This window comes from Eretmochelys imbricata, chromosome 3, assembly GCF_965152235.1.
Source record: "Eretmochelys imbricata isolate rEreImb1 chromosome 3, rEreImb1.hap1, whole genome shotgun sequence".
NCBI classification, from domain to species: Eukaryota; Metazoa; Chordata; order Testudines; family Cheloniidae; genus Eretmochelys; species Eretmochelys imbricata.
This window is the reverse complement of record NC_135574.1, coordinates 104250443-104274142: the sequence shown is the minus strand read 5'-3', so window position 1 is coordinate 104274142 and position 23700 is coordinate 104250443. Positions and strand designations below refer to the sequence as shown.

At 42.4% G+C, this 23700-nt stretch overlaps 1 protein-coding gene across 1 annotated transcript in view; it reads left to right on the top strand.

Annotated features, from left to right (window-relative positions):
- The window catches only part of MAP7 (microtubule associated protein 7), a 184620-nt gene that overhangs the window by 70004 nt on the left and 90916 nt on the right, over positions 1–23700 (top strand). The window contains exon 2 of the mRNA XM_077812154.1: positions 23388–23489. Coding sequence (XP_077668280.1) covers positions 23388–23489 — 102 coding nt within the window. The remainder of the gene's footprint in view (positions 1–23387; positions 23490–23700) is intronic.

Genomic DNA, 23700 nt, shown 5'->3' with positions numbered 1-23700 from the left:
GATTAGCATCATGCAAAAATATTAGTGATCAGTGAGTTACTAGTTTTTCAATGACTTACTACATAACACTCTTTAGATACAGGTTATGACAACAGTAAGTTGAGGTACACTAAGCTAATCAGGTCATCTGAAACTCACTGATAGACCCCAAGGAGCCCCTTGCTTTTTGGCATAGGGATGCTCTTATGGTCACAGATAGTTTAGCCATTTTGAATTACATCAGGCTAAACTTGACGCAACTTGTCAGTGGTTGAAATGTATTTTAACCCAGATTTTTCGGTGCTCTATGATAATTATTAGTTAACTTGAAAATGATCAGTAAATAATTAACCTTGAAAAGCTATTTGTAAAAACTTCACATAAAATTCAGTGGTCAGAATTATGCCATTAAAGATAATCTTTGGAACAGGAAAAGTAATATGTTTCTGCTTACTGCAATATGTGTTGTCCATGTTTAATTTCTCTAAGAGTCCATTTTAGTAGTGATTGGATTTCAATTCTGTTGTTTCATTGGGATAACAGCTGATCAGCTATCTCTAGTGGTTCAGATAATTCCCAGGTCCATAGTTATTAAAATCTGTCGCTCTCTGGTGGCCTACATGAAATTAGCTTGCACTGGTTCCTAGTGCACAGTTGTCGACCTTCACTAAAACCAATACTGTAACCGGCAACCTCATTTGTATTCAAAAACAGACCAGAACTGAACTAACCTCTAGCCTTACAAGTGTTTTCTCCAAATGTGGGTTGGGGCACAAAGGTGGAATGGTGTAGGGATGTGTGACACAGAGGCCCATTTGTGGTTTACAATACTGTGTCCATAACTCTTATCAGGCCTGATATCCTCACATACTGGTGTCACGATATTTATTTAAAAGATGACCTCTGATATTTCATTTGAAATTGAATAACACACTGGTCATTAATGTCATTGAGAAATGTTTGTAACAACTCTCTAGGTGGAATTATGGATACTCGCTGATATGTTCTGGAGATTGTAAACAGACAAAGGTGACAAAACAGGTTTCTTCTGTATAAAAGGTGAAGAAAATATGGTGGCAGATGTCCTGTCTGCTAAAGAGAACTCTGACCTACTACCTACGGTTCAGCCAGTGGCTAACCCTCGTGCAACTTTGTAAAGGGAGAGATGTGACGCTAACAGCATCCCAGTGCCAGAGGGCCAGGGGGTGGTTGGTATCAGGTAATGAATTTCAGCTGGCTTTCCCAATTCACTGTACCTCAAATCACTGTCGTTATAATCTGTATCTGAAAGGTGTCATGTAATATGTCACTGAAAGCTAATAACTCACTAATCATTAATATTCTTGCCTGACGCATGTATATATGCGGTCTGTATTAAGAGTTATGGATATGTGTTGGAATGATGACTAAAACGTGTTTAAGCCAGGCATATCAACGGAGCTGGTAAACGGGTCTGTCCTAGATAAAGTAATGTGTATTTGCTTCTCTGACCAGTCCAATCATCAGGCAAGACAAATAAAGGTCTATTTAAATTTTTGCTTGATAGCTTTGTTTACTTAACAAGCAGGGAAGGAGACAACTTCTAACACGGAAGAGAAATTTTATCTGGGCTATCAAGGTAGGAGGTCTGAACCTCAAATGACAAGTAATTGAATCAACTGATTGTATACAATAATGCTGTTTACAAAAGTGTATCAAGGTCTTTTATGAAAGCAGGTGACACCCTGGTGATGAATATCATTGTGAATTATAAAAAAAAAAAAAAAGGAGGACTTGTGGCATCTTAGAGACTAACAAATTTATTTGAGCATAAGCTTTCGTGAGCTACAGCTCACTTCATTGGACGCATTCAGTGGAAAATATGGTGGGGAGATTTATATACACAGAACATGAAACAATGGGTGTTACCATACACACTGTAAGGAGAGTGATCAGGTAAGGTGAGCTGTTACCAGCAGGAGAGGGGGAGGAACCTTTTGTAGTGATAATCAAGGTGGGCCGTTTCCAGCAGTCGACAAGAACATCTGAGGAACAGCGGGGGGCGCGGAATAAACTTGGGGAAATAGTTTTACTTTGTGTAATAACCCATCCACTCCCAATCTTTATTCAAGCCCAAGTTAATTGTATCCAGTTTGCAAATTAATTCCAATTCAGCAGTCTCTCGTTGGAGTCTGTTTTTGAAGTTTTTTTTGTTGAAGAATTGCCACTTTTAGGTCTGTAATCAAGTGACCAAAGAGATTGAAGTGTTCTCCGACTGGTTTTTGAATGTTATCATTCTTGACGTCTGATTTGTGTCCATTTATTCTTTTACGTAGAGACTGTCCAGTTTGACCAATGTACATGGCAGAGGGGCATTGCTGGCAAATGATGGCACATTGGTAGATGTGCAGGTGAACGAGCCTCTGATAGTGTGGCTGATGTGATTAGGCCCTATGATGGTGTCCCCTTAATAGATATGTGGACACAGTTGGCAACGGGCTTTATTGCAAGGATAAGTTCCTGGGTTAGTGGTTCTGTTGTGTGGTGTGTGGTTGCTGGTGAGTTTTTGCTTCAGGTTGAGGGGCTGTTTATAAGCAAGGCCTGGCCTGTCTCCCAAGATCTGTGAGAGTGATGGGTCATCCTTCAGGATAGGTTGTAGATCTCTGATGATGTGTTGGAGAGGTTTTAGTTGGGGGCTGAAGGTGATGGCTAGTGGTGTTCTGTTGTAAGCATTAACACTATAGCAGGAATTATGGATACACATTAATATTAGATTTTATAGTGACTAAACAAAGGGAGAACCAGGTCTCCCTCAGACAGGAGGAAACATAGGAGCTATCTACCTGTTTCCAAAGAAATTAAGCAAGGTTTGACCAAAACCAATGGAAACCCCATTTACACAGAAATCAGCAGGAGGACGGGAAGACCACAGGACAGGAAGAACAGCATGAGGTGAAAAAGATGGGCCTTTCAACCCTCGGGGCAGGCTGAAGTCTCTGAGAACTGAATATAGGTGAGAAATCTGCTTAGGCAAAGATCTTTCACCAAAGAAAGACCAGGGAAGCCAGCATCTTGTACTTCTGTGGAAGGTCTTGACTGAGGAAAAGTCAGTCATGGCTGGGAAAAAGGAAGATTGGTGAGAGAAACCATCTTGAACAAAGCCTGTACCTTACTAGATTAAATTTTAGACTTTTAGATGCATTTTCACTTTTATTTCCTTGTAACCATCTCTTTTATTTCTTGTACTTGGCATCATTTAACCTGTGTCCTATTGTTAATAGATTTCTTTTATTTTTACCCCTATAAACCAACTTAGTGCTGTGTTTGAAGGTAAGGGTGTATTTATCCCAGTTAAGTTAGTAAGTTGTAATGTGCTTTTGTCTCTTTAAAGGAGCAACTAACCTTATTATTTCCTTTAGTGGTTCAGGTGAGGGCTGAACATTGCAGAGCACACAGTTTCGGGGGGGCGGCAAATTCAGGACTTGGCAGTGTGCTGGGGTCAACTTGCTGGTTGTAACTAAGGCTGGTGGAAGCCAAAGTGGGACTGTAGACAGGCTGCTGGAGTCAGAGCTGCTGAACCAGGGCTTTGTAGCGCATAGACATTCAGGATGTGACCTCCATGCTGGCTGTGAGCATCCCAGGCTGGGAGCTTCAGAAGTAAAGCATCGTAAGGCACCCACTGCTACAGGGCAGGGTATGACATAACCCCTCAGTGATCTGGATTGCAACCTCAAACCCTGTGAGAGGAGGCTTGCAGTAATTTTGCCCCCTTCAGGACCTTAGATAGCATATTACTTAATAAACCTGTTTTGTGGACTGCTTCATTTGTCCAGTTCTGTCAGTCTTCACCAGCACTATAGTTATGGCCTTGTTTTATTTATTTTAATGCAGTATTATACCTAATCATCAAGGTCTGGGTTATGCCTGCCATCCTCATGCCTGGTAGTACCTTACTTCTTGAGTAGTCACACTTACTCTGTAAATAGCCCCAGGTGAAGTAAGATACTACTCAGTGTGAGTAAGGATGGCAGAATCTGGCCCTAAATAAATAAAAGGCAGGGATTTTTCCACTTCCTTGCAATGCTTACCCAGCAGGATCAGTTCAACAAAGGAAGACTTTATCCAGGAAATGAAGCATCAAGTGCTTCACTCGGACCTATAGACTTCAATTAAATAACACATGACTGTATTATTTTACTTTAAAAATACAGTTGACTGGTAACAGCTGTATTAGCCTTATGCCTCTTTAAATGTAACAGTTTTCACCTGGTAAAAGTTTATTTTTGATAGTGAAGGGAATGGTTTAGGATGAGTCATGTAACAACATATATTTTCATTCCATAAATCAGTGTTTCAACATGGATTTCTGTATATGATTGTTGGAAACATTCCTTTTGCTCCAGTCTTTCTGAATGTATGCATTTCATGCCACATTAAATGCTTATCTGAAGCTTAAGGTGATAGGGCATATCTTTTATGTATAGGACAGGAGAAGAATCAGAAAATGGAACTTTGTACTGGCTCAAAGTGGCTACAGCATCCATTCCATTGAACTTTCATTACAAAGAAGAGTGCAGATCTAGCAGAAAATCTTGCCTGAGGAAGAGAAGAGCCTATACTGGACTAATTAAAGTGGTGGCCTGAAGATTTACATCCAAGAAATGTAGTTCCTAAATGGCAGCTTACCATTTTACATTTAACTATTTCAGAGTAAAAGCTTCCATTGATAAAAATGGGCTATAGGAACTAACCTCCATTTTTCTTAACCCCTTTCCACTGTATGTACTTGAAAGAGCTTGTTGCTATAGAGTGGCTATCACATTATCCATGGCTTCATAGATTTAAAGGCCTGCAGGGACCATGGTGATCACATCTAGTTTGGCCTCCTGCCTAAAACAGGGCATAGAATTTCACCCACTAATTCCTGCAGTGGAGGGAATTACGCTTCCTCACTACGTAAGTGATCATTATTGAGTCCAGTAACTTGTGGTTAAATTGGATCATATGTTTTAGAAAGCCATCTTAGATTCCAAGTGACAATGAAGTCACTACTTCCCTTAGTAAGATGATTCCAGGTATTTCACTGTTAAAAAGTTGCATCTTATTTCCATAAATCTTTGCAGCATGTAAAATGTATGACCTCATTTTAAATTCTAAAAGTCACCTATTTTATATTTACAGCTGTTTCTAAGTGTGGACAAATCCTGCCACCCTGACCCCTGTTTTTTAATAACCAATCCTCTTATGAGTCACATAACACTGGGTTTAAAAGTGTTCTTGCTATTACATAGCCACAGTTATTAAGAATTATGCCTGGCTTTTTTGCTTTTAGAGGAGAAAAAAAAGGGGTGGGGGGGGGAGGAGAGAGATGAGAAGTAGCATAACCTAAACATGAGACCCTGGACTGGTAGCCTCTGTTTTATTACAGGCTTTGCCACTGTCTTGCTCAATGACCTTGGACAGCCTCTCTGTGCTTCTGTTTCTCCTGTCTTTTATGTCTTAGCTATTTAGAATGCAGATTTTCAAGGCAGGAACAGCCTTTCACTCAGTGTGTTTGGAGGGAGAGTGGTGGGGGAGGGAAAGAGGAACTTGATCTTGGTTGAGGCCTTTAGGTGCTACAAATCCTTAATAGTAGTAAAATAATTATTTGATTTGGGTTAGATTTTTGCATTTAATGTGGGGTGGTTGTTTTTTGTTAGTTTTTAAGTAAAGTGATATTTGGAGCTATTACTTTAACAGAGCAGTTTATCAAACAATGTGCACAGATGCTTCCTTGCCTTGAAAATTCATAAATGTTAAAGAATGGCAGCTGCAGCATGAGTTCATCTTGAATGTAATCTGTTCCCTAAAAGCCATTTCCACCATTATTGTAATCTAACCAAACCTTAATATAACCCAATAAAACTGTTCCAGCAGCAAGCTAGCACTCAAGAGTAGCCCTACATTTACCAACCGTTGTGCACACAATGCAAAGAAGAAGAAATAATTTTTTTTTATAATTTTATTTGTTAAATGCCAACAATGTGCTTCCAACAGTGTGAAGCTATTAAAGGGGAATTATAAATGGGGAGTTAATCATGTCCTTGGAATTGAAAATAGGGTAGTGTTCACAAATCCATGTGCTCTGTAAACAGTTTTTGCCCTTGAAGTGTTATCCAGTCCAGAACGGTCTCCATATTTGGTAGCCCTCAGAAGCTCCACACAGAAGCAAAATTTGCTCCTCGCTCTGAAAAAATAATTCCCACCTTTCCCCTCTATTCCTACGCTCCTCCCTTTTCTCTTCCCTATCTCCCTGCAAACAAACATGCACAAAAAAACTTTATAGAAGCTGTGGAATGTCTCTGTAGGCAACAAGTACCCCCCTTTTCCTAAAGGGGGCCTAGCTGACTGTCCAATGCCTGATTACTATATGTATGGTTGACGGGAACATTTCAGAATCGCAGTGTATATGATCACAACAACCAAAAGGTATGGTGGTTGACTTGGGTTGTGCGAAGGGATTAATTTTTGCAAGATGGAAAAGCATTTCTGTCCCACCTCTTTTAAAAGACTGCTGTGTTGTCACAGTGAAAATTTCCTCATTATGGGCCGGAGCCATAGCTTCACTGAAGTCACTACAGATACACCCATTTTGTCATCAGTAGGCTTTGGATAAAGGCTTGTAAGATTAATGTGGAAACTGAACAATTTTAAGGGCTATAGAAAGAACATCTCTTATCTAAAGGAATACTCAATAAGCAAGTGAGAAGTATGACATTATCACAATTCAGGGCACCTGCATGTGTATTCCTCTTCTGTGGTCCACAAAGGGCACTCACTGTAGGCTCCCAGATCTTCAGACCCGGGCCTTTCTCCCTTCTGCCTAGAGTGTTACCGCTACACAGCTCCTGGCCTACACTGTAATACCCCCAGCAAATTGGACTGTCTAAACAGGCCAGCATCTGCACTTTTATTTTTCTCTAAAGGCTATGAAGAGCTGTAATTGACCACTATTAAAGTTACCACACAGTCCTTGCTAAGCAAGCACACTTATTCTTAAGATGAAAGCATTACGGAGAAAACGTTAAAAATAATGAAATAACCTACACACAGTCTAATAAGCTTACCAGATCACGCCCCAAGTCCAACAAAGGCTTTGATATAAGATAGTCCTTCAAATCCCACAAAGGATCTTTTCCGTGGTTACCAGTTCATAACAGCCATAGCTCAGAATGGATCAATCTTTCCTTTATACAGCATGGACCTTTGATCCTGACACTCTGGGAACAAGTAGTCATATGACAATGGTCCTCTCTTCAGGACATAGTTTCAAAAGGCTGGGTTTTTCCATAGCCAGAGGAGGAGAATTTGTATTCACCTCCTCCAAGAGATTCCCACTTGACATTGTTTGTCCCAAAAGTCCCTTCTTGTCTGCCACATTATTCAGTATAGTCCTTTGAAGTTCATGGCACTCCCCAGAGTTCACATAACCCCTCCCAAGAGAGGCCCAGAGTAATACATAACCTTTATATTAGGGCTGTTAAACTATTAAAAAAAACTAATCGTGATTAATTGCACTGTTAAACAATAATAGAATACCATTTATTTAAATATTTTTGGATGTTTTCTACATATTCAAACATGTTGATCTCAATTGTAACAGAATACAAAGTGTACAGTGCTCACTTTATATTTTTATTACAAATATTTGCACTGTAAAAAACAGAAGAAATAGTATTTTTCAATTCACCAGAATACAAGTTCTATAGTGCAATCTCTTTGTCATGAAAATTGAACTTACAAATGTAGAATTGTTTACAAAAAATAACTGCAATCAAAAATAAAATGATGTAAAACTTTAGCACCTACCAGTCCACTCAGTCCTATTTCTTGTTCAGCCAATCGCTCAGGCAAACAAGTTTGTTTACATTTGCAGGAAATAATGCTGCCTGCTTCTTGTTTACAATGTCACCTGAAAATGAGAACAGGTGTTCTCATGGCACTGTTGAAGCCTGTGTCACAAGATATTTACATGCCAGATGTGCTAAAGTTTATATGTCCCTTCATTCTTCAATTACCCTTCCATAGGTCCAAGCTGATGACGGGTTCTGCTCGATAACAATCCAAAGCAGTGCAGACCAATGTATGTTCATTTTCATCATCTGAGTCAGATGCCACCAGCAGAAGGTTGATTTTCTTTTTTGGTGGTTCAGATTCTGTCATTTCTGCGTCACAGTGTTGGTCTTTTAAGACTTCTGAAAGCATGCTCCAGACTTTGTCCCTCTCAGATTTTGGAAAACACTTCAGATTCTTAAACCTTGGGTCGAGTGCTGTAGCTATCTTTAGAAATCTCACATTGGTACCTTCTTTGCAAGTTGTCAAATCTGCAGCGGAAGCGTTCTTAAAATGAACGACATGTTCTGTCCTCTGGAATGGTAACCAAAGCATGAAGGGGCATACTAACGTTTAGCATATCCGGCACGTAAATACCTTGCAATGCCAGCTACAAAAGTGCCATGTGAACGCCTGTTCTCACTTTCTGCTGACAGTGTAAATAAGAAGTGGGCAGCATTATCTCCCGTAAATGTAAACAAACATGTTTCTCGTAGCGATTGGCTGAACGAGAAGTAGTACTGAGTGGAATTGTAGGCCCTAAAGTTTTGCATTGTTTTGTTTTTGAGTGCAGGTATGTAACAAAAAAAAAATCTACATTTGTAAGTTACACTTTCACGATAAAGAGATTGCACTCCAGTACTTGTATGACGTGAACTGAAAAATACTGTTTCTTTTGTTTATCATTTTACAGTGCAAATATTTGTAATAAAAAATAATATAAAGTGAGCACTGTATACTTTGTATTCTGTGTTGTAATTGAAATCAATATATTTGAAAATGTAGAAAAACATCCACAAATATTTAATAAGTTTCTATTGGTATTCTGTTTAACAATGCGATTAAAACTGCAGTTAATCATGATTAATTTTTTGAATCGTGACTAATTTTTTAGTTAATCGCATGAGCTAACTGCGATTGACAGCCCTACTTTATATTTAATATAATGCACTTCAGAATACTTAAACTTAATTTAGTAAGGTTTTTCAAGGATGTTACAGAAAATTACCATATATCACAGAGAACATTAGGGATGTGATGTAGAGGGGAGGGGGAAGATACTGTAATAATTCAGGACTCTGGCTTTTGTAGATTTCTTTCCACAGGCTTTACTCAAGTCCATTGTTATTAGTGCTTCCAAACCAAGTAGGGTGAAGAAGGCTGTGAACATTGGCTCTGAAACAGACCAATCTCTGAGAAAAGACTGAACTGCTAGATAAGTCCCACCTCTCTCCACCTAAACGAATTCTCTACCTCCAGCGAGGCATTATGGAGCTGCTTCTAGGGGGTATAAATAGGGCCCTACCAAGTTCACGGCCATAGAAAATGCGTCACACACTGTGAAATCTGGTCATTTGTGTGCTTTTGCCCTGTACTATAAATATTTCAAGGGGGAGACCAGCGCTTCTTAAATTGGGGGTCCTGACCCAAAAGGGAGTTGCAGGGGAGTCGCAAGGTTATTTTAGAAGGCTCGCAGTATTGCCACCCTTACTTCTGCGCTGCCTTCAGGACTGGGTGGCTGGAGAGTGGCAGCTGTTAGCCGAGCGCCCAGCTCTGAAGTGCCCCACCAGAAGCAGTGCAGAAGGCTGGCAATACCATACCATGCCACCCTTACTTCTGCACTGCTGCCTTCAGAGCTGGGTAGCCAGAGAGTGGTGGCTGCTGACTGAGGGCCCAGCTCTGCAGGAAGCAGCATAGAAGTAAGGGTGGAAATACCATACCATGCTATCCTTCTGTGCTGCTGCTGGCAGTGGCTCTGCCTTCAGAGCGGGGTGCCTGGCCAGCAGCCGCCTCTCTCCAGCTGCCAGAGGCAGCAGGTTTGTATAATTTTTGGTGGTGCCCAGAATAGGTCCAAGTCCCACCCTGCTGTCCCCCCCCCGTCGTCGTCCCCCGCCTACCTTGTAAGCCAATATACAGTAACTCCTCACTTAAAGTCATCCTGGTTAACGTTGTTTTGTTGTTACGTTGCTGATCAATTAAAGCAGTGGCTCTCAAACTTTTTTTTTCCGCGGACCACTTGAAAATTGCTGAGTGTCTTGGCGGACCACTTAATGACCTTTCCAAATGTTGTTTGTACCGTTAGCTAACTATTGTAAAGCACTTTGGATAAAAGTGCTATATAAAAAAAACCCTTAATAATAAACTTTTTTTGTTCTACACATAAAAGCACACAACTCTTATTTTAATATCAGTAGTCTTAACTTTTCTAATGCTATGGATGTGCCCTCTCTCCCCCACTGCAGCAGCCCCGAAGCTGGGGCTGGGAAGGAGGGGGTGGGTCTCTCCCCTGCTGCAGCAGCCCCTGAGCTTGGGCTGGAAAGGGGGCGGGGGCTCTCCCCTGCCACAGCAGCCACAGAGCTGAAGCTGGGAAGGAAGGGGGTTTCTCCCCAGCAGCCGCAGCTCTGGAGCCTCTTTCTCTGGCTGCCGTAGCCCTGCGGGTCCCAAATTCCCCCTCACCCCCTCTTCTCACACCACTGCCCCCTCCCACCTACTCCCTATTCCCCCCAAGGCCACCACATCACCTTTCATGTGCATCTTCTCCAGGGTCCAGGCACGTAATTAGTGGAGCCACACCTGCACGGCTCCACTAATTAGGTGGGTGGCCCTTCATTCTTTCATGTGCGGCCGCCCAGGTGTGCACCTTAGAGGGAACTATCCGCGGACCACCTGAAGGGAGCTCGTTGATCACTGGTGGTCCATGGACCACAGTTTGGGAATCTCCAAATTAGAGAACATGCTTGTTTAAAGTTGCGCTGTGCTCCCTTATAGTGGTGGTAGGCAGCCACCTGCTTTGTCCACTGCTGGCAGAAAATGCAGCCCGTTGGAGCGCTAATGGTGGGGGCTTGGAACCAGGTTGGGCCGACAGCCCACCTATCAGCTCCCATAAGTTCCCTGTGCGGCTGCTGCCCAGCAGACTATCAATTGTTGGGCAGTTTAGGTATCCCTCCCCCCACTGCCGTGTGCTGCTCCTGCCCTCTGCCTTGGAGTTGCTCCCATGAACCTCCTGCTTGCTGTGCAGGGTGGGGCGAAGGGGTGCTGATGTCAGGGTGTCCCCCTCCCCTGTTCCTGCCCCCCATCACCACAGAGTGCGAGGGATACAACAGGGCTCAGAATGGAGGGATCTTGCTGGCAGTAGCTGCTGTCTCAAAGTCTCTCTCTCACACCCAGGGTTTGTCTCTGTCTCTCTCTGCCCATGCTGCCTTTTAGAATATGAGGCTGCGTTAACAACGTGTTAACCCTGGAGGGCTCAGCCGAGTGCTAGTTCATCATTTAGCAGTAAGGCATTCCCTGGGAAATATCCCACCCTCTGACTTCACCTCAACCAAGCTTCACAATCTTCATTGCTGTGTACAGTATTAAATTGTTTGTTTAAAACTTATAGTGTGTGTGTGTGTGTGTATGTATGTATGTGTATATATATATATATATATATATATATATATATATATATATATATATATATATGCCTTTTGTCTGACAAAGAAAAAATTCCCTGGAACCGAACTCCACCCTGATTCTTATGGGGAAATTGGATTCGCTTAACATTGTTTCACTTAAAGTAGCATTTTTCAGGAACATAACTACAACCTTAAGCAAGGAGTTACTGTATATTTTTTAAAATAATGTAAAAATGTGAGGACTCTGGGGTGGGGCTGGTGATGAAGGGTTTGGGGTGTGGGAGGGGCTCAGGCAGAAGCCTGGGGTGCAGGGATGAGGGCTGTAGATGAGGGGTTTGGGGTGTGGGAGGGGGCTCAGGGCTAGGGCACAGGGTTGGGGTGTGGGCTCTGGGGTGGGGCTGGGGACGAGGGATTTGGGGTGTGGGAGGGGCTGGGGTGTGGGAGGGGCTTGGGTCTGGGGCAGAGGGTTGGGGTGCAGGGGCTGAGGGCTCTGGCCGGGGTTGCGGGCTCTGGGGTGGGACAGGGCTGGGGATGAGAAGTTTGGGGTGCAAACTCCCAGCTCTTTCCCCGCAAGCACTAGTGAGCTCCGGGGGAGGGCCTCCCCCATTTCCCCTCTGCTCCACACTCACCTTGCACCACTGTTACTGCATGTGCTCCTATGGCTCCTCTCAGGTACAGGAAGTCCCCTTGCCTCCCCTCTGGTGGGTGCTGTGGGGAGGGGAGGGGGCTGCCATCACATGTGCACCTTCTCCCCTGTTGCTGCCCCTCACTATAGCCTTGCTGGGGGTGGGTCTGCCCCTTGTCCAGCATGGGGCAGGAGCGGTGACTGCGGGCAGGGGGGGCCCCTGTGCTGGTGGAGGGTCCCACTGGAAAATGAAAGGGTCTGAGGGGGAAGGGTAGGCTCAGGGTCAGTGTGCCCTGGCAGTTGGCTGGGGGGCACTAGGACCCTGCGGTGGCAGTTGATGCAGGGAGGCTCTGCGCTGGGGCAACAATTGGGGGCCGGTGGACATGCGGGGGAGGCGCATGGGGGTGGCAGGCAGGGCCGGGGGAGAGACCTGGCCCCGAATATTGCTGGAGCCGGGCCCCTGGGCCTTGAATATTGCTGGAGCATGGGCACCACAGGCCCATACAACTTGCTGCCCAGCCAGCTGCCTAGCTCTGAAGGCAGCACCTCTGCCAGCAGCAGCACAGAAGTAAGCACAGCAGTACCGCAACCCCCGTACAATAACCTTGCGACCTGCCCTCAACTCCTTTTTGGGTCAGGATCCCTACAATTACAACACTGTGAAATTTCAGATTTAAGTAGCTGAAATCATGAAATTTATGATTTTTAAAATGCTATGGCTATGAAATCAACCAAAATGGACCATGAATTTGGTAGGGCCCTAGGTATAAATAAACTCACTGACTTCCAATTTTTATAATTCCCCATCCTCAGTCCATCAGACTATCTTCTGTTCAAGTAGCAAATCAGACAGGAGTTGCCTAAAGGTTCCAGGACTGGAGTAAATGTCCCCGTCTGTACAGCTGTACTGGATGGAGTTTAAAAATGAACTCCAGGGTTAGGAAAAGGGAATGTTTTGAAAGTTTGGATCTGGATCCAAACTTAGTCTTGCCAATAGGTGGAACTTCATTTCCACTTCTGGAACAGAAAACAGTCAAAAAAGCTTTGCACTACCTTTGGGCTTAATTAGTTTAGAGGGCAAATGTGGATAATGTCAAATGGAAGGACCATGAACAAATAAGGTAAACTTGCAACTCATGAAATTAATGAATAAGGTAGACAATTGTCTGCTTACCAGCAAGCTCAGCAGCTGAACTGTCTGAGTTTAAAGCACAAGGAAAGCATGAAGTGCTATTTCAGTGATGAGATTTTTGTGGAAATGTCAGGGCAGATTCTATCCATGAACTGACTTGTATAGCTAGAAGAAAAGGAGTCCTCAGAAAGATGGAGGGACCAAGCTAGAATCTTCCATCTTGCAGAACATTCTTCTCAGAATAATGGCCCATTTTCTTCAGGCTGCTGACCAAATGGCCCTTTTTCAGTGGATCTTATAGCACAAAGGCCACAGACCTTTGCTGTGTCCTGGATAAGCTTGTTGTGCGACAGGTGAGTCTCTTAGGAATCTCCAAATTAATTATTGGCATACTATTCAATTTTTAGCATCTGCTACCAAACCTATTTAGTGCCAGCCCATGTCCATCTTTGTTGTATTTCAAAAAAAAGGAGACAGTTTTGAGTGAACTTACATTTTCAAATGTCATCTTTTGTTGTTCTTACAGAGCTTGCTATACTAAATTGGACCATTAGTCTGTAAATTCAGCATTTTTGCTTTACAAGGCAGCGAAATAACCCATGCTGGTCCTAGTTAATTTTGCAATGCTGTACATATTTGGTTTCTCCCGCGACTCGTTCTGGTGACTTTTTCTGCATTGTACCCTGTAGTAAACATGGGGACACTGCGTGTAAAGTAGCAGTTTCTGAATTAGACTGAACTGCTCGATGTAGCAACCTCAACAAGTAAAGAATCTGAAAAAGTATAAGAATTGGAAGTTGGGGGGTGGGGGTGGTATGGATTACAACTGCTAGTTGTTCTGAATTTCCCAGTACCACACTGTTACCTCTTCTGTGCCTGGGTGCTACTTTGGCTCTGTGATATCACCTTACTGCAGTTGCCACCTCTGATACTAGTTCCTTGTTCTTCTCTGATAATGGGATCATTGATGGGAAAGAGCTACTTGGCAGGGTGAGGGACTAACTGACAAATGGTGATGACAATATTGCTGGAAGAAAATTTTCTTCTATTATAATCTTTTCCATGCGAGAGAAGAAGCAGGTTCCGGCTGGGGGTGTGGACTCTGAGAGGCGGGTGGGCTCTGGGGTACAGCCGGGATGAGGGGTTTGGGGTGCAGGAGGGGACTCCAGGCTGGGTCAGGAGGTTGGGGTGCAGGAGGGGGTGTGGGCTCCAGGAGGGTGTTTGAGGGGGTTTGGGCTGTGGGCTCCGGATGGGTGACGCTTACCTCAGGCCGCTCCTGGAAGTGACCGGCATATCTGGCTCCTAGGCGGAGGGGCCAGAGATGTCTGCGCCCTGCCCGCTCACGCAGGCACTGACCGGAGTCGCCAGGGTCCCATTTCAACCAGGCACTCAGGTCAAAAACCGGCGCCTGGCAACCCTAGGAGAATTTGGAAGAGGACACTTTCTCCTCTTCTGCTCAATACCTATTTTATCCAGTAAAGAAACTAACTTGTCAAACACCTACAGATATTTGGATGCCTCCAGTTTCCCAGCATGTGTATCTTCTCCTGTCACTAAACAGCCTCTGAGTACTTTAGCTTCTGTTTTTTGGTTTTGGTTTTGTTTGTTTTTCTTGTTGGGAAGTGGACAGAAATTTACTACAGCTACTTGAGACAAAAGATTTTAACCGCAGCTGAGGGAAATGGAATGAGTAGTGTTACATTGGTTACTTAAGAAACGTGATAAATTGACTAATAAATAATGAATTGAAGTAATAAAACATTATTTTTAGAGGTCTGTCAAGTTTTTCCACAGACTCTTTAATCTGATAGTTGTTAGATATTACCCCATGGTTATTTACACTATCTAAATAGATACATAAATTAAAATGCTTTTTAATTTAGCTTTGCCAAATGCTGCTCATTTAGGTTCAATGCCTACATGTAAATTCCCAAAGGCAATCTTAAAACCTGGAATTTTAAAGCCAAAATGATTTAAATAAGAGCAAAAATTACTTAAATAAATCAACAGCACAAACAGAATTCCCTACTGTATATTTGCAACAGATACGGCTTTTGTGCTGTTTTTCCTATCCTTAAGCAGGTAATGATAGGTTGTAAGGATATTAAAAATGCGAAGAGAGAGTTTAGCATATCAGCAGGTTAAGTGTATTTTCTGTGCGTTTGCTACATCTCATTTTGCCGAGTTAGTCTTGCCATTGCTAATTTGGAGTTGTGTGTACATGGCAACGTCTACATACTAGGGAAATTGTGTGAGATGCAAAGGAAAAAGAAGCTGTCTGCAAAGTGCAGACTATGTGCAGAGGGAAAGTATTTGGCTTATTTATGGAATTCATGTTTCTTGCAGCGACTGCAGATTATTCCACAGGTTTGAAGCAGGATTGTCAAAGCTCATTTGTCCAGTTGTGCAGTGTATCCATAACACGCAAGCTAGGGACTGCAGATCCTTGCAGTAGACCTAGTGGTGACTTGGGATGGCACTCTGAAGAATATTAAATGCAAATAACATTAAGGATGTCACTTAAACCCAAAAATTAATGAGATGCAGAGTACAGGTCTTCCCAGCTGATTCATTGTCTGGATATGTGATCTCCCATGGATTTCAATCAAAGAGGCTATGTTACTGGACTGCTTTAGGTAGGGTCTTTTGCCTAAATTTGTTGTTGTTAAAATATATTTTAAAATTAGTGTTTTTATGAATGCACCATGTGGCTTAGCTCTGCTACTGGCCTGCTACATGACCTTGGGCAAGTCCTTCCTCTTTCTGTGACTCACATTCCCCATCTGTAAAACAGGGATAATGACACCGGCCTCCTTTTGTAGAGCACTTGCAGATCTCTGGGTGAGAAGCACTCTATAAGAGCTAGGTGGTATTATTATTATTATTGTTGGAAGCTGTTTGAAACAAGCTCCAACCTAGATTCTGCAAAGAGTGAAGACCTAAGCACATGCATAACTTTACCCACATGGGTAGCCATGTTAAAATCAGTGGAAATACTCATGTGGGTAAAGTTATGCATGTATTTAAGTCTTTGCAGGACAGGGACAAGATATGGTTTGACATTCTTTTTTATGCTTCCTTTAAGGGGACAGACATTGGGAAACCTCACTCTGTGTAAAGAGAAACTGCAGGATGTAGAACAAGGCAAGAAGTCCACAGTGGGAAGCTAATTTGAGGAGGGTTGCATGAAGGGATCTTCTTTATGGAGAGGTGCTGGGAGTCAGGCAGGGACCTGTTTGTTTGACGGGGGAACAAAGCTCCATTGGGAGCTAGATGTGAAGTCTTTGTCAAGCAGGGAAGCTGTAAAAATCAGGGAGAGAAAACGTTGGCAGAAATTGATCTTCAGTGTGTTATACACTGACTTTGTGTGACCTTGGGCAAGTCACCACATCTCACTGGGCCTCAGTTCCCTACCTGTACAATGGGGATAATAGCACTCCCCTGCCTCAGTGGATGTGTTGAGGATAAACACATTAAAAATTGTGAGGTACTACAGTGATGGAGGCAAAATTAATACCTCCACTAGTAGATAGTTCCCCAATTTAAAAAAATTCTGTTTAGTCTACACATAGCTCTCTTGGTTTCCAGAGTGCTTTAGGTTGTGAATCACTCAAGGTCAGTGGCAGAGCATGTGTTAGAGCTGCTGCAGGGTGGCTGGCCCCAGTAAATTAAGTAGGTCTGGCACCCCTGTGCCAGAGCAGGTACTCCCAGTTAGGAGTGTGGAGCAGCACCTGAGGGCTATAAAGTGTTAGAGAGAGTCCGGGTATTGGAAAGATTTGGTGAATCAGAGCTGACTGAGTAGGAGTCGGGCAGGAGAGAGCTGCCAAAGACTGCATGTTTGGGACCTGAGAGAAAGCTGAAGGCAGGAGAATAGCAGGAGGGGTTTGCTGGCTGGCATCCCAAGCCAGAGAGAACCAGGGCTGAAGGCAGGAGGAACAGCAGAGGGAGATGCCTGCTGGTTCTAAGCTGGAGCGCCAGAGTCATGGGCTGAAGGAGCTTACTTGCTGCCATCTCCAGGGCCAGGGAGCTGGACCCAGAACCATGAGAGGGATCAGGGATGAATTAGGAGTGCTCCCCTGGTAAAGATGATCTCCCAGCAGAGACGCTGTGGGGTTTCCTGCTCGGAAGAGCAGAGTTATACTCCAGAAGGATAGGCTGAGGTCGTTGCCATGGGACAGGGGAGGACTGCTAGAGAGTCTTGGTGTAGTTGCAAGTACTTGTGTGTGGTATGTGGGGCATTGTGGGGTGAGATTTCAGGTGAGCTCACTGACTATTTCCACTGGGGTGAGAAATGAACTATATATTTTGAGACTTTGGTTTTGGACCATTTGCACAATGTTATATAATAAACCAGCTCCAAGGAAGGTATTATTGTGTCAAATGAATCTGAAATGGAGTTACTGGGGACTCTGAAAGGGGAAACTGAGGCAGGTGTGCCTGTCACACTGCTGTCTGCCACAGGAGGTCATTCCTTCAGTATTGCTCTATGATGAGAACTCAGAATTTTCTGGCTCCTGAGCCCACGTTCAGTTATTAGACCATGCTGCAACCAATACAGTCATATGCTTTAGATTTGGAAACAGAGCTGTCTGGTTGTCTAGATAGTCCATTTATGGTATAAAGTAATCTATCTCATATGACATACTACTAACAGTGGCTATTTCCATAATGTCACTGCTTATTCTTACTTCATGTATTGTACCGTTAAAATTCACACTTGTGGTATCCGGTTAATTTCAGCATCACTTTGTGCAGTAAAATGACTATGAATTGAAACCTCTTCCCACAAACACTGTCCTAGTATAGAAAATACAGCACCAGTGTTGCTGTTTGTACACAATATCTTATTACAAGTAAAGCTGGGTAAATAAATAACTGATTTTTTAATTTATTTTGTTGCTACATTGAATAATAGATCAACAAATAAATAAAATGTACTTTGAATTTTAAACAAAGTAAAGAAAATTTGAATTTCTTGGCAAAATAACAAGCTAAAATTGTTTGGGATGGAATGACGCCATTTGTTTAACCCAAAGCAATTTTTTGATGCTTTTTCTTTTATTAGGAAATTTCCAAAATGAAAGTGAGAATGGTTCATGCACATATGAAAATTTGCCTGGCTCTAATTATAATTATGCTATCTATACTATGCAGTCACAATTAAATCATTGATTTAGAATTAACAAGATGTTTCATAGGTGTGCAATGCAGTGTGGGGGGAAAAAAGTGCAAATGCACTGTTAAAGATGTGCAAACAACAGCTGAGTAAAATCAATTTGAAAAAAAAACTAACACCACAAAAATAAAGAACCTAAAAAGTTTCAGACTGAGCCTGTGAACTACATCAATCTTATGAACACATGCATGTGTTTAACATAATTCACATGAATGAATAGGAACATAGGACTGGCAGGGGCTTCTTGGGTCATTGAGTTCAGTCCCCTGCTATCGCAACCCTATCATATAATCCCATTCATAAATTTATCAAGCTCCGTTTTACACCTAATTAAGTTTCTTGCCCCCACAGTTCCTATTGAGAGGCTGTTCCAGAGCCTCGCCCCTCTGATGGTTAGAAACCTTCTAATTTCCAGCCTGAATTTGTTCCTAGCCAGTTTATACCAATTTGTTCTTATGCCAACATTGTTCTTTAGCTTAAATAGCTCTTCTCCCTCCTGGTGTTTACTCCCCTGGTGTATTTACACAGAGTAATGATATCACCTTTCCGCCTTAGTTTTGCTAGATTAAACAAGACAAGCTCTTTTAGTCTCCTTGTAAAATAGTGTTTGTTCCCCTGATCAGCCGAGTAGCCCTTCTCTGCACCTGTTCCCATTTGAATTTATTTTTGGAACGTGGGTGACCAGAACTGTACACACTATTCCAGTTGAGGCCTTACTAGGGTCTTGTACAATGGTATTAATACATACTTCCCAATATCTACTGGATGCTCGTCTCACTGAAGTCAATGGAACTACTCACATGAGTAAAGTTAACCATGTACATAGCTGTTTGCAGGATCGGGACCTAAAACACTCAACATTGCCAAAAGGAAATAGTAAACCACTTCCAAAAGATTACTTCGCATGACAGAGTTTCAGTACATCGCCGATATAAATTAAAAAAGGAGATTAGTTAACAGGCAAACTTCAGTCTTGAGAGACCATGGGTATGCACCCCTGAGAGGTAAAGAATTTACTCAGTTGGTTTTATGGCAGCCGCGAACGTGACTGAAGAAACCCACCAACTCGAGAGAGACAGTCCCTGCTGTAGCTGTCACACTTAAAGGTGATGGTTTGACCCATTTGGGCTCCGTCCTCTGTGAGCTCTTTTCTCCTCTGCTAAGCTGGATGGCTTCCTCTTGTAACTCCGGAGACCTGTGTTGAGCTCCTGTTTCCAAAGGCTGTGGTCTTGAATGTGATCTTCCCATTTGTCCACATCCATGTCCAGTTCTTCTCACTTGCACACATCCTTGAAATGCAATTTTGGGCATCCTTCACCATAGGGGATGTCCCTTGGGATGTGCCCATCATTCATTCCGCACACATGCCCAACCCAGCAGAGGTGTCTCTGTCTGAGGAGTGTTTGCATGCTGAGTATGCTGGCCTTCTTGAGCACTTCAGTGTTGGTGACTCTGTCCCTCCAGGAGATACCAAAGATTCACTGAAAGCTGTTGAGCCTCTTTTCCTGCTATGTCTCTCTCCCATGCAAAAGTGTGCTGATAACACACGCATGGTACATACAGATCTCTGTGTGTTCTGTCAGTTTGTTGTTTTTGCCAAACCCTCTTCAGTCTAGACATTGTTGTGGTGACTTTTCCAGTGCAGATGTTGAGTTGTTTAAAGTGAAAGGTTGACTGCGATAGTGGACCCCGGGTATGTGAACTCATTCACCACTTCAAGTTCATAGTTGTTCTTGATGGAAAGTGCTTCCTCAACTCCTTGGTACATTATGTTCGTCTTTTTTAGGCTTATAGTAAGCCTGAAGTCTTGGCAGGCTTTGGTAAAACTGTCCATTAGGCTTTGAAGACGAACTTCTGTGTGGGTCATCAGTGACGCAGCAGTGAAAAAAGGAGATTATAACTAAAGTAACAAAAATATACAGCCTGTTTCAAATACACTGTTTTGAAAATGGTATGTTTAGAGGCTAAGTGCTCACGAAGTTGTATTATTTTTCTATTGTATTTTTTCAAAGGTTGTTGTGCATATAAGGGCTAGGCAAAAAGCATCTGAAATTCTATAACATAATTTTTATTGCTTAGTACGGTGGACAAACCCTTTTGCTAAGTTCCCATCCAATAGGACATTAAAATAGCGAGATATTGAACTCTCAGAGCAGCCTTTGCAATGGAAATGTTAACAGGTCTTGACCTCCATTGTGCTGCTTTTTAGCAGTGGAGTAACTTATTGTGGATAGAGCCAGCCCTAGCCAGGTGCTACAAGGATGACTTCCCTTGACTTTTGGGTATGTCTACACTACAGCTGGGAGCATGCCTCTCAGTAGAGGTAGACAGACTTGCACTAGCTCGCTAAAAATAGTGTGGATGTTGTGGTATGGGTGATAGCACAGGCTAGCCATCTGAGCATAGACCCAGGTGGTCAGGCGGGCTTGTACTTGTGGCCACCCATGCCACAACATTCTTACTGCTACTTTTAGCATGCTAGTGCATGTCTGTCTACCTTACTGGGAGGCATGCTCCCAGGTGCTGTGTAGACAATACCCTTGGTGGCTCCATGGTTAATGCTTATTAGAGCTGGTCAAAAAATGCCAATTATTTTTTTGTAAGACATGTTTTTAAAAAATTCCAAAACATCACACACAATTTCTTTCCAAAAAGCAAAAAAATGTTTGATTGTCAAAAAACACTCTCAGGAAAACTCCTGGCTTTTGGAAACTGATGTTTTTAATGGAAAATTTTCAGTTTCCATTTTTTCATCAGAAGCCCAGATGTAGATGCTGTATAGCACCTTAGTCACGCTCCTTTCTATTTTACCCACCCTAAACTATGACTGATGAAATAAAGCACTTCATGCAGGATCAGTAAAGAGCTTAATAGCAAAGCTTTATTGTTAATCATTCCAGATAGTGCTTAAATGATTTTATTTTTTCCCAAGGAGCATATATAGAGTCTTCAAGCAAACAATACTAGGAAATCCCTTGGGGCCTCCTGAAAGTTTTTTAATTATGTTTTCAATACCATCTCTCTGATTACCTGGGACTTAAAAGCTTCACTTAGCAAAGTGAACCTAATGGAGCAATACCTGTTAGCGTTGAAAGCTATGGCAATCAAATTTCTCCAGCTCTCATTTCTAATGAGATTTTCAGTTAAACAATTTAGATTTTTAAAAGTATATTGGTTTTGCTACAAATCTCCCTTTTCCTTTGAGTCAGAATTTGTTTGAACCATTGGAAATAATTCTAAAAACCCTTCCACAAAGTTTGACCATCATTCTAATTTTTCCAGGTTGTTTGGCTTTAGGAAATTTGTACTCATCCATACAGTAGGAGAGTATACCTCAGAGGCAAACCATTAGCTGAGAAAGAGACATGAAATCTGACTGGCTGGCTTTGTTTTCATCAAATATAAACAGAGTAAGGTTACTATTTTGATTTATGCCTAAGATTAAATACACTTGAAAGTGAAGCTTTCCATTTTTTCTTTCTCAATAGGAGTAAAGGAGTTTGTCGAGCCCCGAAGCATCTCTTTCTGGACCCACAAAGGGCCAATGTCTATTGAAATCAATAAGACTCTTTTTCTACTGACTTCAGCAGGCTTTCAATCAAGCCCTAAATTGTCATCTGAACCTATAGCAGAGGTTTATGGTGTGCTCGTAAAATATAAACAGTCTTTGAAGTGTTGTTAATGTTTTGTGCAGTAAATGTAGGAAGCTGGGACTTGCTTTTGACTCTTAGCAATATAAATTCCTCTTTACTTCAGTGCACAGAATGTATAATAGGTGATACATAAATTGGAGTCACGGCTGGGCAAAAATTTTCAGACAAATAGTTTATTTGCCAAAAATAAATACAGTTTCAGTCGACCCAAAACCACGTGCAAATTTGACCCAATTAATTTCAACTGGGAAAATGGTTTTCAGGGCCAGCTTCAGAAAAAAGTGTGTTTGTGGTAGATACACAAACATTTGCTCCCCCCTTATAACATTTAGCCCAATAATTAGGGCACTTACATGGGTATAGGAGCCCCAGGTTTGACTCCTTACTCTATAGCAGAGACTTGAACTCAGATCTGCCCCCTCCTTATGTGAGCATCCTAACTGCCAGCCTCTAGGCTGTTCTGTGGTGTGGGTTCTTTCAATTCTCCTGGTGAAGCTGTTCCACTTTGTACGAATACAGAACTAGTCATTGGGTCAAAGAGAGAGTGAGAATGACTCAGTAGCCTGGTGATTAAGGCACTCAACTGGGAAGTAGGACGTATGGTGTTAAATCCCTCCTCTGAAACAGGCAGGGATGAGAGAGTCCCTCTTTTCTGAACCTGACCAGACTTTTCCAATTTGCTGACATATATTCTGAACGTTTTTGGAACCGAACCAAATGTTTGTTCTGATTTTCCAGTTTGCCGGCTGAACCAAAAAATCAGTTATTTGCCCAGCTCTAGTTGGAGCGTTTGTGCTACTCCTAAATCACTGGGCAGCCTCAATCTGTTGTTGCTTGTGCTGCTTTGCTGCTGTTAGCCCTGATTAAGAGCCCAAACCAGCTCCTTCTGAAGGAAATGGAACAGATGTTTGAAGGCTGATGAATTTGGGGATATGTGGCTGGTTTTGGAAGCAGTGGTCTCATATGCTGGTCAGAGGTAATGGCTCAACATGGATTTAAGCATCGCTGAGAGGATAGGAGAAAAAAAATGAGCCTTTAGTAGTATAGCATAGACAATTCAGAGACAGGATTAAAGGGAGCACTGTAGAGGGGGAATTTTGTTATACATCTTTCTTCAACCTAAATGTGGAGTTGCATGGCTAGATAATCATGCATGCTGTTGAAATTTTATGGGGAAATTTGGAAGGACCATTTGTCTACACCAAATGTTATAGGATACTTTTTCTAAAATAACAGGCATGCTCAGAGTTGTTAATTAAATGCTATATAACATTAATAACTTACAGTGTAATAGAGAGAGAATGTTTTCTAATAGCATGGTTAATTAAGTAATCTCTTTCCCTTCTCTTTTTAGCATCCGAAGACTCTAAAGTGCAAGACGAGAAAGCTGCTTCTTCCAGCCATCCCACTTCTGCTGCTTCAAGGCAAAGCCCCAACAACTCTGCAGCTAAAGCAGGTACGCCATTACACACTTCTTACCACCACTACTTGTTTGCCTAGACTACAGAAAAGCTGTTATTTTTGTAGAACCTTTAAAAAAACCTTATATTTCATCTGCTGCTACTTCAGTTGAAAATAATTATGAATGATTATTCCTATTCAGCTGTGCTGATTATGCACAAAGAATTAAAAAAGCTTTTTTAATTTTGTTCTGAAAAATGGAAAAA